Raw genomic sequence first — 15,579 nt, 5'->3', positions numbered from 1 at the left:
ACAGCAAAGTGATTCAATTATACATACATATATACCTATGTTTTTTAGATTCTTTTCTCTTATAGGTTATTACAAAATACTGAGTATAGTTCCCTGTGCTATACAGCAGGTCCTTGTCAGCTTCCTTTAAACTAGACTATAAGCAACCTAAGGACAAAGACTTGGTCTTAAGTACATTTATACCCCAGCACCTTGCACATCATTAGAGCTCAAGAAATATGTACTGTCTGATTAATTGGAGGGAAATGCTGCAAGGGATAAGAGGAAAGCTAGAAAACTGATTGAGAAATTGTGTGGATCTCTTGGGGGAAAGAAGGTATCCATTGAAGAAACACCATTATAATAACAGGCAGGAAAGAATCTTTCATCAGCTGTGTCTTGGACTAGAGAAGAGAATGCCTACAGCAAGGAGGAGCTGGTGCCCAGGGCTTCTCCTGGATGCAAAGGGGAAAATATACATACATATTTGAGACAGTGTTATAAAGGCAGGAGCAATATACTATTTCTTTCTGGTAACGTGGGAAAAACAAGGGGGTGGAAGTGGGAAGGAGGAGCCTGGCGTAGCTGAGCCTATCGAGCTACCCAAGTGGAGGAGTGAAGAAGTACAGGGTGGAGGTGGGGCAGGGAGATGGCTCACGAATTTGCTTGTCATCTTGGCTGGAGCGAGCTAGAATGGGAGAGCGAGACTGAGAATAATGGGAATTGGTAGATCAATCAATCAGCAAATATTTATTGAGCAGCTACCCCGGCTGGCAGCTGGAGAGAGCTCAGCTGGAGGAGAAGGCACATTAGAAAACTGTCTATAAAAAGGTGGTTGTGGAGGAGAGGGAGGGATGTTCTTCTGGAACAGGATGGAAGGAAAAGCGGGGCCGCTTTGCTGTAGGACTCTGGGGGTGTCGTGCGCTTCGTAGCCTCTATGAAAAGCACCTCTGGAGTTGTGTCGTGCAAGGTCACGCACGCCAGACCCCGGGAGCAGAGGCCGAACCTGTGAAAGAGCTATGGTCCTGCGAGAGGAGCGGGGGAGCTGCTCTCTGGGCCCCCCGCCCCCCGACCCCGCGCCGTGGTCCTGCTCAACTACCCTCCTTCCCTTCCTCCTCAGGGCTCCGGACGCTACTCCATCTACATCGCCAATTATGCCTACGGTAATGTGGGCCCTGACGCCCTCATTGAAATGGATCCGGAGGCCAGTGACCTCTCCCGGGGCATTCTGGCGCTCAGAGACGTCGCTGCTGAGGCTGGGGTCAGCAAATACACAGGTAGGCGGAGTGACATGGGGGGGCTGTGAGCTGGAGGGGCTGGGGGCTGGAACCCCACAAGGCTGAGTCTAATACATCAGAGACCACCGGAGAGGGTGGGTTTGTGTCTCTGGGGAGGGAGGATGAAGGCTTTATTCCATCCCACCACCCATAGACGGCTTCTTCCCACGCGACCTCTCCAGATGATGAGACATCTGGCAGGGGTGGGCTTTTGGGGGGGGCCAGTGGGTGACGTCAGACAGCCAAGAACATCACCACATCATCCTCTCCTTGGAACCTCTTGCCCCATTCCCTGCTGTAACCCGAATGATGGGTGAACAGGTTCTGTAGGAGAAAACTGACAAGTCACAGAGGCCGAGATTTAAAGCCTTCTTTATTGCCAAACAGCAGGTAAAATTATTTACCTGCACATAAGCGGCCAGGAAGTGAGCGCTAAATCCCTAACCTGCAGCTGGGTCCCGTCTCAGATAACTGAGCTCAAAGAATTGTGTTCTTGTTCCAAAACCTCTCCAGCACTTTTTTTGAAGTCACGCTCCCCGCACATCTTTCTGGATGGGGGACCTATTGTCAGAGTCTCTGACAGGGAGATTGTTCTAGGGAAGGCTGTTTTTCTAATTCCAGCACGGCTGCTGACTAAACTCTGATCATCTGCCAATAGACTGCTGATGGCAGAGCAATCCAGTTCCCGTCTGGGGCGCCAAAAATCAGGAAGCCAGAGGTGTACACGGCTTCTCACGTGAACTCTGGCCTCACTCACACCCAACCTGCACTTTGGGTGTAGAAATTCCCTCAGTGGTTGACCTTCCCGATATATCCATCCCAATTTACACTACAGAATTCCAAGTGGCAGCTGGCCTGGATCCAAATTTGGGGGCTGGAAGGATCCTTGAAGGGTCATTTGGGCCATTCCCCCTGCCGCCAGACACCCGGGTGGTGGCATCGTCTCAAAGCCCTACCCAGAAAGGGTTGCCACAGCCTCTCCCGAGTTTACCATGCTTTTCTCCAGCCAGCTCTCCTCCTCAGTGAGAGGGAAAGATTGATGTTGACCTGTCTGACAAAGTTTGTGGGAACAAACGGCTAGACAATAAAACAGTTTGCACAGCTCAGCTCCATCAGAATGCGCGAGAGCTCTGCCTGGGAACGTGCAGCAGAGAGGCTGAATGTCAGTAATAAACCATGTTTGCCTGGGAAAAGGAATAAACATGCAGGAGCATCAGCCTCGACTTGTGCAGACAATTTTTCTGAACCGTTCTCAGTTCTATGCACTGGGCTGGTTTGGCAATTAAGTGCCTTGATCTGCAGGAGAAGGAGGGGAGACTGGGGAGATGAAGCACTTGAAAATGATGAGCTGGAAGGGAGGCAAGGTCTGGGAGCGAGGGTTATACACAGAATCAAAGAATTCAGAAGGCTGGGTGTGAGCATATAGGGGACACTGTTCACGCTGGTGGGGCTGGCAGAAGGGCTGGCAGGAACCAGGGACGGGGAAGGAGGGGACCAAGAGGAGACCGCTGAGGAGCACAGGGTGGGGATAGGGGCACCGGCCGACTGTGCCAGGCTGTGCTGGAAGGACGGGGCAGCTCAAGGAAGGAACAGCAGCTTCCGTGGAGCATGCAGGCAGGCCGGGGCAGCTGGCACGCCCAGAGGACATGTTAGAGCAGCGTTGCAGACTTCCAAAAGCCATTTGGCTGACAAGAACCTATTTGGCCCACCAAGTTACTATTCTGTCTGCCCGCCTTCCCAGCCCACCCTTTCCCTGCCCTCCAAACCCCGCAACGCTACCTTGCAGCCCCCGTCGTCACTCTGTTCACAACACATGGACATATGGCTGGAAAACTAGCCCAGAGCAACCTCCTGAGCCCCAGGAATGGACCCCAATGTAAGGGCCTGACTGCCGAGGCTCTGCCACGTGGCCAGTGCTCAGCTCCAGGCTGGTGCCTGGGGCCTGGGGAGTGGGGAGAGACGCAGGCAGTGAGGGAAGCAAGCCATGGCCAGATGTGCAGTCAGGTCCCCGGAGCCAAGGCACACAACACCCATCTGCCAGACAGACCCTGGAGAACCTCCTGTTTGCAAAAGAACAAATCCAGGTCCAGAGAGGAGAAGACACTTGCCCAAGGTCACACAGGAGGTTTGCAGAGAAACTAGCACTTAGAGCCCCGGCCCCTGATGCCTAAACTGCCACAACCAGCTGACCTTTCTGATGACCTCCAGCTTGAGAATCCTGCTCCAGCCTGCAAGACAGAAGGGGTTGGTGAAAGAGGAAGGGGCCCGACCACCGAAAACTCAGCCCCCGGGACTGGCCCTCTGGACTTTAATTGCGGCTCCCGGTTTTTTGTTTTTGATTTTGTTTTTTTGCCTGAAACAGCTGCCTGGCCTGGGCTGCTCAGGGTAGCAGTGGGTTGGCCTGGGCATACCTGTCTGCAGGCCGGGCAATGGCGAAGCCCGCACCGGGCTGTCCGGCTCCGCGGGAGGAGGAGGGGAGGCATGTCGTCCGGACTCGGGATTCTGCCTGCGGCCGCCGCTCTACTGGGTCTACAGTGCCATCTAGCGGCCAGCGCGCCCGCTCTCGGGGGACTCGAGGGCCCCTGGAGGGCGGCGCAGCCAGAGCTGCTGGTGCAGAGTTGAGCAGAGGGAAGGCCACTCCCCCATGGTTCCTGGTTCTCCAAGAACCCCGCTGCCTGCAGCCTCTTGGAGCCTGAACTGCCCTGCATGGGAATCCTGAGAACTAGTTCTCCCCATGAGAGAGCCAGGCAGGAACTCAAGGTGGGGGAAGGTGGGGACCAAAAAGTTTGCACTGCCTCTCTGGCCCCGAATGATCTCAGGAACATCCCATAGGCTCTCTGAGGACCTTGAACTAGCCGTCGAGCAGAGCTGCTAAGTGGACAGGATCTGGAGCCAGAGTACTGGGTGCAGATCCTGCCTCCACCATGTCCTCCTTCCCAGGCAGCAGTGGGCAACTTATTAACCTCTCTGGGCCTCAGTTTTCTCACCTGAAAAATGGGGGGTATTAAAGGAGATAAACATAGAGCATGCCTGGCACAGGGCCTAGCACACAGGCAGTACCCACCGAGTGTAGCAGACATCAACACCCTCCTCTGAGGTTCTGAAGGAAGGATGCCAGGACCCTCTGCTGGGCATCTCCTGGGTGTAGGGAGCCCAGGGGGAAGCACAAAGCAAGCAGGGCTAACCCCTGCCCTGGAGGTATTCTGCATGTGTCTCCTGGCATGTCCTCCAGTCCTGGGCACAGGCGTGGGCATCTTCAGCCCTGTTCCCACTGGAATCCATCTCTCTTCCCTTCTTCACTCTGGACCCTGTCTCGCCCTGGCCTCTACTCCCTCCCCAGGAGCTCTGCAATTTGGCCTCACCCTTTTAGGGAGCATCTGTCCAGGTTGCAAGGTGGTGATTAAAGAAGACTTAGAAGAAATTTGGAAAGAAAATGAAGGTGGATTTATGATATTGGGTGGGGAGTTTTGCTGTTGGCTGGGAGCAGTGTAGAACAAAACAGAGGGCAGATCTGATTTACGGGAAGTAAATGGAGGAGACAGAGATGCCTACAGCCCAGCTGAGGCCTTCTGGAGGACCCCTACCAGCCGCTCCAGAGAGGTGACCCGGGGCGGCAGAGTGGGGGCCTCAGAGTCTCCCAGGTTCCCAGGCAGTGCTGGCCTTTCAGTGGGCGTGCAGCCAGACCTGTCAGCTGGGGACAGGCAGGGCTAGAGTGACAGGCTCCTCAGCCAGGGCCCGGGACCCCCAGGGAGTACAGCCACAGGCCCGCCAAAGCCCCAGGAAACACGGAGTGTCAGAAGCATAAGATGATTGACAGGGAGGGACATCATTTTTTATTCAAAGCAAACACAGATGTTATAGAATACAAATGCAATCTTGGTACACATTTTCTTCAGCTAAAACAAGAGAGTTGTTTTTTTTTAACGTCAAGCCTATGGCTGGCCATTCTGGGCCTTACCAGGAGTACAGATCCCTCCTCTGCTGAGAGGGAACTTGACTAGAAATGTTTGAGAGCATGCTGTGGGGAGAGAGTGGCTCTGGGGTCACTCAGACGTGGGTTTCAACTGTGATCCATTGCCTGCTGGCTGCAGTTATGCCTCCCTGAGCCTCGGTTTCCTCACCTAGAAAATGATGAGGTGAGGTGAATCGTGCATGATACCTAGTACACAGGACTGAACTGGAGCTATTCCTGCCCCTCCTTTTCCTGCCCTCCCTCGTGAGACAGCTACTTCCAGCCCCCTCCCTGCCTCGGGGGGTGGGCACACAGAGAGGAATGACTTCCCTCCTGTACCCACCAGGTGCCCAAGGTTTGAAAATCCCCACCAGTGGACAAATGATGGAGCCTGTCCTCCTGCCTCCCCATCTCCCTCAATGTCCTGCAGGGACAGACCAGAGGGATTAGGGGTGAGTGGGAATGTCCTTGTCTAATACCCTCCACACCAGTACACTCGGAACCCCACCCAGCATCTGGACCACTCTCAGAGGACCCGGGGGTAGCAACACCAGCCCTAACACAGTATGATTCTGTGTTAGAATTTCAGGAAGTTTAAGCTGTTATCCTGCCCTTCTCACACCTCCTTCTCCAACACACACACACACACACACACACACACACACACACACACACACACTGTCCATTCCTCCACCCCTGCATGTTCCAGTGCTTTGCTATTCTTTTACGATATCTTAGATGTTCTTGGCAACCTGCAGGCCTTAGCATCCACTAGAATCATTAATCAGCAGAATAGTCCCACAGGGTCCAGGTTCCTTGTCTGACAGCCTCGCCGCGGAGCCCCCATGGTGCAGACTGTAGAGGGGCCCAGGAGGATGCACTGAAAAGTAGAGCTGGAAGGAGCCTTGCAGACCTTCTCACTCCCGCCTCCACTTCACGGAGGGAGACCAAGGCCTGGAGGGCACACTTCCCAAGTTCCTGCCTCCAGAGAAGGTGCAGAGGCCGGGCAGCCCCCGGAGGCTTTTGCTTAGCACCGCGAATCCCCTGCCTCTTCATCCCGGGCCCTCTGCTGTACAGCTGCCACAGCATGCAAACGCCCCGCTCCCTGCAGCCTCTTTCCCTTCCCCACCTCCAAGCCCGAGGGCTGCCCTGATGCCGTCTAAGAGAGGGATTGGCTGCACCCAGATTGGACTTGGGTCTACATCTCCCAAGTGTAGGGGTTCAGAGGTTTAGGGTGCAGTTCTTAAGGGTAAGCGGGGCTGCCCCGTGGGCTCAGGCCCACTGAGCGGATCAGAGCGGGTGTCAGAATGTGGCAGGAGGAAGAGGGGGCCGTAGGGAAGCATTTTCCCTTGTCACCACCTCTTCCACCCCGCCTGGTGGACAGAGTGAGAAGCCTTCGGGAAGGGATGGGCAGGGAGCAGCATTCACACCCAGCAGCAGAACAAGAGGCCTTTGAAGCTTGAAAGTGCTGGAAAAATAAAGGGACATTATTCACCCAACAGGTGGGAAATAGTCCCACTAATGACTCTGTGGCACCTGACGCTTTCCAAGGTACCTTCCAAAAACCAGCTCACTTAATATTTATGACAACCTGGGAAGGGGCTATTATTATTATCAGTCTCGTGTTATAGGTGAGAAACCAGATGGCCGGAAAGGTTCAGTGACATGCCCAAGGTCACACAGCTCGAATATCCTGATCCCCAGTCTTTCCTACCAACCGGTGTGCCTCTCCAGCCCCAACTGGGGAACTGCTTGCCCCCACGAGGATGCTCTTGCCTCAAGTATAAAAGAATTAATTGATGTAAAGTGGAGTTCAACTCCCTATTGGAACATCGTTTTCCAGGGCTAAATAAAGATGTTCCTAACTGCCCCCAGTAGCCCCATAAGGTGTGTGCTAAACCTTAGGAGGCCAGGAGACAGGGTGAATGTAACAGAGAAGACAGGGAGACTTAAGGGGAAGAGCTAGGGGAGGAGGGGAAGGTCCAGGTAGAAGATACTTGCAGAATAAGGGGCCTCTGTCATGGACCGGGCAGGGAGTGGGAGAGTCAGGCTACACTTAAGATGGATGGATTTTATTAGTTTGAAGAGAGCTAACATGATGGACCTGGAAGTAGGGTTTCCCCTGCGGCCCCAGCGAGGGGTGCAGGCACCTGGCTGTCCCTGCCTCAGACCCCCATTTGGCTCTCCATCCTGAGGCTGCTGGGGCTCGTGCCCAAGAGGCTGGCTCCCCGGCTGCCGACTCACCTGCTCCCCAACTGTGCAGCAAACTTGCCAAGAAAGAGGTGTGGGTAACATCTCTGTTATGGTCCAGTTGCCATGGCAATAAATTGTCACTAATTAGTAGTGTGGTTACCATGGCAATTTTCTAGTAATTACAGGTTACAAATGGTGCAAGGCTTCAACCCAACCCAATTAGTTAATTAGAAAGATTTAGAAATTTGTCCAAGAGGGAAATAACCTGCCTTGTAGAAAATGAAGGGAATGTGTCACAGCTTGGGAGCCAGAGGCAGAGAGGAAATTGGAGGATGCTGGAGCGGTGGAAGAAGGATGGAGTTGCATGGCAGCAAGTCCCGGAGCCCCACCTGGAATTGCTGGGGACCCAGACAAGACCGAGGGTTTCTCACCAAAGCCTGATCCTGGGCTGGAGTTTGGCAGAACCAGGGCAGGGACAGCTGCCAGCAGCCACTCAGCAGCACTCTTTGAATGGGCAGAAGAGGTGCCCAGGTTGTAGCCCAGCACCCTCCCTGATGGCTTAGGAAAAGAAAGGCGTCTGAAAGCCTCCTGCCCTGCCCCATGCCTGGGCTCTCCTAATGAAGGCTCTCCCGGGAGTATTGTGGATTCAGTGGCTCCATTTTCACAAGGCTTGAGCTCTCCTTGAGAGCTAATTAGATTACCTGGGAGAAATCCGGGGGCACAGGGCCCAGGATGTGTTAACGAGGAGCCCCACCAGGAGAACCATGACTGCGGCAATGCCATTTGCCCCACTCTGGCCCCAAAGCCGGCCCCTGGTGGGCAAGCTCCACCTGCACAGGTGAGAAAGGCCCCATGATTTCCTCCAGGGACAAATCTCAGAGGATGGGAGGAGCCTGGGGACCAAAAGAACCTCCATCCCAAATTAGCACAGTGGGAACCTCTGCCCTGTCCAGAAGCGGGCTGGGGAGGGCACCTGACAGTGTCACTCAGGTCTGCCTGAGTGCTCATTAACTTTTTAAAAAAATCACATGCTGGTGCTCTAATAACTGCTCTCATTGTACTGAACAGCCCTTCAGAGCAGCACTTTCCAAACTTTACTGCGCACGTAAACCCCCCAGGGGTCCTGTTTGGGTCGGTGGGGACCTGAGATTCTGCATTTCTAACAAGCGCACAGGTGTAGCGCTTAGTGGCAAGGTTGTAGGATTCACAAAGACCTTTACCATCATTTGATCCTCTTATTTTTCTCACCTCATTTGATCCTCTCAAAAACCCTGAAATAGAAAAGGCAGGTCACACTATCTGCATTTTTCAGATGAGAAAAACCTAGGCTAAACGGGTAACGTAAATTGCCCAAGATCACACAACTTGTAAAAAAGCCAAGGTGGGACTCGAATGCATGTCCTGCTTCTGGTCAGGCTGTTTCCTGCACCATACCTGGGGTAGGAGTGAGGCTGAGGGCAGGCTCTCAAGGCTCTAATTGAAACTCACTGGTTGGGGGTGGTTTGTTCAAGACACCTTAAGATTAGACTTCGTGACATGTCCACATTGATCTTGGGCATTTCAAACCCTAACGGAGAGCTGGCTTGCTTGCTTTCTTTCTTAAAAAAAATATACACCTTATTGGATTTTTTCCTTTCAAACTACAGAAGCACTTCTTGTTACAATAAGCCAAACGATACAGACGTTCCCCAAAAAGGCCAACATACTGTCTCTCCTTCCCTCCCTAAGTCCTACCCCATCAGGGCAGCCAATGCGAACAGCTCGGAGTGTGGCCTTCCCCACTCTTCCCCAAACTCAAAAACAAGTTTGCACAAACACGTACATTCAGAAGTATCATTTGTTTTCCTTTTTCTGGAGAATAAAAATAAGATCACACAATACCATTACCTGGCGAATTGCTTTTTCATTTAACGATATGTCATGGGCGTTCCTCCAAGTCAATACACGGGGCTCTACACAGTCTCTTCAGTAGCTGCAGAAGAGTCCGTCATGCGGATGCACCGTAATCCATCTGCGTCGCTGTTGATGGACAGGCAGGTGCTCGCATTTGTTTCCTACATCAAGCAAAACAAAGTGAGCATCCCTGTACCTGTGGCTGGAACCTGTTTCTTTAGGTCCTTCGAACAGGAACACACCCAGTATCTCGACCAGCATATGTGTGATCAGGGTAAGGCTGGGGGCTGTCAGGGAATCTGTGACTTGATCAAAATGTTGCAGGTAGAGATGGGTTTAGGATTAGTGCAGTTCAGCTACCAAAGGGAAGAGAAGGCTCTGTGTGGTGGCCTCTGTGTTCCTCAGCTCATGGAATCATTCCTTTGGCACAAAGTAACTCCATCTTGCTCCTCACTTGCCTCATCATCAGTGCAGTCACCCTCCACGTTGGTTTATGGAACCCTGAGCCCAGATCTGGGCTCCAGGAAGCATCTGGAATGTCAGAATCCGCCCCTCCCCGCCCCCCACCCCTGCCTCTTCCGAGGCATCACCATAGCAGCGCGTCATGGGCCTCCGAGGCGGCCCCCATCCTCCACGCGGGCCTGGGGCTTTGCTTCTGCCGCTCGGTGAGAGTCGCTGTGCTCTCCCAGGCGGCCGGGGCGTAAGCGTGGGCCCCATCCTCAGCAGCAGTGCCTCAGATATCTTCTGCGACAACGAGAACGGGCCCAACTTCCTCTTCCACAACCGGGGGGACGGCACTTTCGTGGATGCTGCGGCCAGTGCTGGTGAGTAAAACAGCCTCTGTCCTGTGACCCCCACCACCCTACAGGGGACTCTGGTCTGCCCTGCTCCCTCCAGGTCCCACAGGCCCCAGGGAGAGTGGGACAAGTCGTTGTCTGCACCGCACAGGGAAATGTTACTTGTCACCTTTAATTCCACATCCCCATGGTTCAGGACGCCGGGGATGTTTGTGGCTGGGGAGACAGCGTCTGGAACGCCTGACTGTTATCCGTTCTCCAGCGACTGGGATTGGCCCATGCCAACTCTGAGTCCTGCCTGTGTCTCTCAGCACTGGTTTCCACTCTAAGCTGCCTCTCTCCATTTCTTCTCCCCACATCCATCTTAAACATGCAACTCAATCCAATAGCCATTTATTGAACCTGTGCTAAGTGCCAGGCTGGTGCTAAGAGCTGGGGACGCTGACCTGAATAAGGCTAAGATCACCCTACCCCACCCCCCCACCCGCCCATACAAGGCACTGACATTTTAGAGGAGGAAACAGACAAATGAACGAATAGCTATAATATGAAGCAGAATAAAATCTACACAAAAATAGTGCTCCAGGCTCCCAGCTCTGCTCCCCTTCCTCCCTTTGTGTTCATCCATCATCTGCCTCAGGACCTTTGCACCTGCCAATCCTCTCCACCTGAAGTACCCTCTCCCCCTTCTCTATCTGCAAAACTTCTATTTGTCCTTCAGCACTCAGCTTAGGTGTTATCTGTGAAGCCTTTCCTGCCTCTTTCTGTGCCGCCTGGCAGAGATTGGCACTGCCTCCTCTGTATTCCCACTGCCTTTGCATGTGCCACTCACTCAGGCTCCTACATCACTATAATAATCTGTCTGTGTCTGCAAAGACTGGGACACATAATAAAAGTATGTGGATGTAATCAGTCTGCCCTTCAGCCACTTCTCCCCACCCACTTCCTCCCCACCTTGCCAAGGAATGGGAGGTTTGATTTCTCCTTCTTGGTGGCGTAGGGACGAGCTCCGGCCTCCGGAAGAAGAGGTGAGCCGGGGTGTAGACACATAGATCCAAGGTCCTCCAAGCGCCAGCTCGTGCTGACGGCTAGCATCCAGTTCCTGAGCAGGTACTAATCCATTCTCTGTGACTTACAAGTACCTGCCCTTCCAGCACTCTGCCCGGGAGTTCCCATTTTGAACACCCCACAAATGCACCCTTGCAGCCAGTCAGCTCCCCTGTTCTTCCCGGGCAAAGCTAAAAAAGGAGGCAGCTCCCCGGCCCGTCCTCCCATGCAGCTCACCCGTTAAACGCTCCAGCAGCAAATTTTCTCATTGCTGAAAAATCGTAAAATGAAGAGGAGGTGGTGGTGGAGAAAACCTAGAGGATTTGATAAGGTGTTAAAGAGACGGAAGCAGAGGTGAGCGAGCAAGTTGGAATAGGAGAAGGTATCAGACGGGAGGAGAGAGGAAAGGTGCTATGCCCGTAATTGAAAGTCAGAGTGATTGCAGGGGTTTAACGAGACATGTCAAGAGGGCATTCATCACCCAAACAGATGCTGCTGTGAAGTGCAGCCTGGCACCGATTATTCTCGTGAAAGGGAACCAGCTCCTTGTCAAGGTGCCTCATAGATAGGAGAGAAATGGGCCAACACAGAAGGCCACCGACATTCGGGCTGGGGAGTTTTGCAGAGAATTAATGGGGTATTTCATCCTAGAGGTTGGAGGCTGCCCCCATGCCTTTGCAAACCCTCTTTCTCCAGCCTGGGTCTCCCTGCCTCTTCTCCCCCACCCCCACCCATCCTCGCCTCCCCAAGGGGATGCCCAGCCCCCAAGGTTCTCAGGGGGGCCCCACCTTGCTTTCTGCTGGCCCCTATCCTCAGGATCTCCGTATCTGCAGCTGGCAAGAGCTCGCTGTGTCCTGGGTCTGTGATCCCCGTCCCCCATCATATTGTCCTATCACCTGCCATCTCTGAGGGCCTGATGACCAACGGCAGTTTGTCCTCCAGAAGACTCAGCATGGGTATTCAGAGCCGGCCTCCACTGCCTGTCAGCTCTGCACTTGACCTGAAGGATCATGTCTGCCTTGGGCAACTAGGAGGTCAGGCCATCCCTCTGGGCAAAGCCACCTTCCATCCTCCCCCAGGATCAGCTCAGTCCCACTGACCACTGGTAGATGCAGGGACAGCACAAACAGGTGACACTGGACCCACAAGCTTTCTTCCCAGATCTCACAAGGCACACTGTGCGTTTCTTAGTCATGGTGCTGTATTTTCTCTGCTGTCACCAAAGTCCCTGGTCGCCTTCTGTCAAATTATTTATGTCTCTTCATTCATTCAGCAAGTGTTTACAGAAAAATACCTGGTCACCACAAGCACTGAGATAGACTCTGTGGGAACACAGGTAAACAAGAAGACAGACCCTCACCTCATGGAGTGTAAGGTCTAGTAGGAAAACTGGACCCCACAAAGGAACATAACTACACGTGTGATCAGCTCAATGGAGGAGAATGGGAGGCTGTCAGGATGAATAGCAGCGTGGGTGGGAGGGGCTTATTTTCATGGGCGTGGTCAGGGAAGGCTTCCTTGAGGAAGTGACATTACAGCTGGGAGCAGAAGAAAAACAAGGAGCCAAGTAACCAAGAGCGTTCCAGAAGGAGAGACCAGCTTGAACAAAAGCCCAGAAGCTGGAAAGAGCTTGGGTCATTTGAGAAATGAAAGGAATCCCGGGTGGCCGGTGCATATGCGGAAGGGGGAAGAGTGGTACCAGTTAAAGACCAGATAAGGTAGGCAGGGGCCTTGTGCTCCCTGGGCAGGAATTTGAACTTGACCCAAGAGTACTGGGGAAGCACTGAAATTTGAGCAAAAGAGTGATGATCAACTTAATGTATCCCAGTGTCAGGGGTGGCTGGGGAGGGCTTTAGTCCTCCAGAATCTCCACAAGTCTCCTTCCCTCAGCCCATGCTGCCCCCAAAACGGGTAAAAATAGTACTTTCTGGGCAAGTGCAGCTTGAAGGCAAGTCTCTGGTTCTCTCTGCAACCAGGTGGCTGCCCACCTTCTGCCCCTGTGGAGAGATCGGGACAGGATGAGGCTCACCCTCCCTTGCTGCTCTTCACGGGGCCCTGGCAAGGTGAGTGTTTGTGGAGCCTGCAGGGGGCGCTGCCCTGAGGGCGCCTGCCTTTCCTCCCCAGGTGTGGATGACCCCCACCAGCACGGGCGAGGTGTCGCCCTGGCCGACTTCAACCGTGATGGCAAAGTGGACATCGTCTATGGCAACTGGAATGGCCCCCACCGCCTCTATCTGCAGATGAGCGCCCATGGGAAGGTGCACTTTCGGGTAAGAAGGAGCCTCTGCCTCGCTCCCCTGCTTTGTCATCTTGGGGTTGCAGCCCCGCCTGTGCCTCCCCCCAGGCTGAGTAGGGGCTTGTGGCTCTGCAGAGCCTGGGGGCGGGGTGGCCACAAGGAAGGTAGCATCTGGGGGACGATGGGCTCCTGCCTGAGCTGCTGTGATATCTGTAGTGCCCAGCGCACGGTCATGGGCAGAGGAGAGAGAGCAGCCTTGCAAGGTGCGCGGCAGCAGGGCAAAGGCCCAGTGAGGTGGGCTTCACTCTGGGTCGGGAGCATTTTCCCATAGCCTGGGCCTGAGCTTTTCAAATTGAGGCTCAGGCCAAGGGCACAGTGGGGCTGGCGGGACAGGGGAGGTTGAGGCCACAGAGATCCCAACAGTTGCCCCTTCTGGACAAATGGCAGGTGGGGGACAAGGTAACCTTGAACCCCTCTCTGTGCCCCCTCCCTGAGCTATCAACCGTCTGTGACACCAAGAATTCTTCAGAAAGACTGGTGACAGTAAGGGATGTACCAGCAGCCCAGTGAGCTTGAGTCTGGGCCTTTCTCAGGAGGGTGATGGAGAGCATGGGGTGGTCAGAGCTGACCTCCGGGAGTCAGGGTGCTTCTGGAGGTACCTGGTCTTGCCAAAAGCCCCCCAGGAAGCAAGAAAGTGGCGGCATTTGCCAGAAGCTTGATGGTCCCAGGGGAGTCAGCAGGGCCCTTATGTCTGGGGCACTGCCACAGCCCCTCCCCTGTAGGCAGCCGCCTTGGGGTGCTCAGGGCCAGCCACTCATTCCCTGCAGAGGCTCGAGACCCAGGCTCTCTGGGTGAAAAAGAGGTGCATCCTGGCCATGGAGAAGCTGCTCCTGGGATCCTGGATGATTTCCACCTTTATTCAGCTTTTCCTTCTAACCCAGGTTCTCAACCAGGGGTGATTTCGTCCCTACCCCAGGACATTTGACAATATTTGGGGACATTCTTGGTGGTCACAAATGGGATAGAAGGTGCTACTGGCATCCAGTGTGCAGAGGACAGACGTGCTGCTAAACGTCCTACAATGCACTGGCTGGAATAATCTAGCCCCAAATGTCAACTAACTCTTCTGATAGCCCAGCCCCAGAGCTCACAGGAGCAATAATAAGAATAAGAATAAGAATGGAGACCCCATTTATCAGGTGCCTTCTGTGTGCCAGGAACTGTGCTAAGCATCTTACATACATTATCTTGGAAGCCCAGGCAGCCAGTGGGGCAACCCCGAGGGGCCTATGTAGGTTTCCGTTAGAATAATAACAACTTCGAGATCCTGAGGTCTCTTTGTTACCAGCTCTCAAGGCCCTCTTCAGCCCACCCTGGACAGCGGGCCAGGCTCCCAGTCAGCTTCATCACTGCGTTGTTGGGGACAGCCTATTCCCCTGGGCAACCCAGAGTGGGCAGCTCATTCCTGTGGCCAGGGGAGAGGGCCTGAAGTAGGAGGCCCAGGGGCAGGGCCAGGGCAGAGGACCACTCCCAGAAACCCCAACTGTGCCCTTCCCAATTCTCCCCACGTGGACCCTGGGACTTAGACAGGCTCCTGCGTCTTTAAGGGACAAACCCACCCAGAATGGATGTTCTGCTGAGAACCAAAAGGTCGCCCTCCACAGCTCTTCTATTTCAAAGGCAAGTTCCACAGGTGGGACACTTCGCTAGGCCCACCGAGGCCCTCTTAGCACGTTGACGTCCCTGCTGGGCTGTCCTGGGTCTGGGGTCTCCTCGTGAGCCCTGCGCAGAGGTATCTGATACTGCAACCCCCCAAGGCAAATATCTCAAAAAAAAAAAATCAAAAGACTCCCAAGAAACAAAGTAAGGTAATAAAGGCAGCAAAAACACAGCTAAAGGCCACCTCTGCCACCTGTCATGAGGCTGATGTGGGCAGGGCCAGGACAGAGTGCCAGGGATCCACCTGGTGCCCACCCTGTGCCAGGCGCTTTACACGCGGTGCTCACAACCTGGACAGCTGTTATTCATCTCCGTGTCACCAGTGAGGAAGGTGAGATCCGAGCGGTTAAGTAACCTGCCTGAGGCCACACAGCTAGTCTGCGGAGAAGCCTGGATTTAAATGCACAGCACTGCCCAGTGCCCTCCCGGCCTCCGCCTCTCACTGCGGAGGACGAAGGGCACGTACTAGGAAGGGCATAGCGTCTG

The 15,579-nt window shown here is 54.0% G+C and overlaps 1 protein-coding gene across 1 annotated transcript in view; it reads left to right on the top strand.

Annotated features, from left to right (window-relative positions):
* The window catches only part of CRTAC1 (cartilage acidic protein 1), a 134,143-nt gene that overhangs the window by 98,380 nt on the left and 20,184 nt on the right, over window positions 1–15,579 (top strand). Inside the window, exons 5-7 of the mRNA XM_082673356.1 lie at window positions 1,100–1,256; window positions 9,984–10,118; window positions 13,263–13,408. Of these exons, the coding sequence (XP_082529482.1) occupies window positions 1,100–1,256; window positions 9,984–10,118; window positions 13,263–13,408 (438 nt within the window). The remainder of the gene's footprint in view (window positions 1–1,099; window positions 1,257–9,983; window positions 10,119–13,262; window positions 13,409–15,579) is intronic.

The sequence above is a fragment of the Grampus griseus genome, assembly GCF_964374135.1.
Source record: "Grampus griseus genome assembly, chromosome: 16".
NCBI lineage: Eukaryota > Metazoa > Chordata > Mammalia > Artiodactyla > Delphinidae > Grampus > Grampus griseus.
Note: the sequence above shows the minus strand (reverse complement) of the source record. Positions and strands in the feature narration are given on the sequence as shown.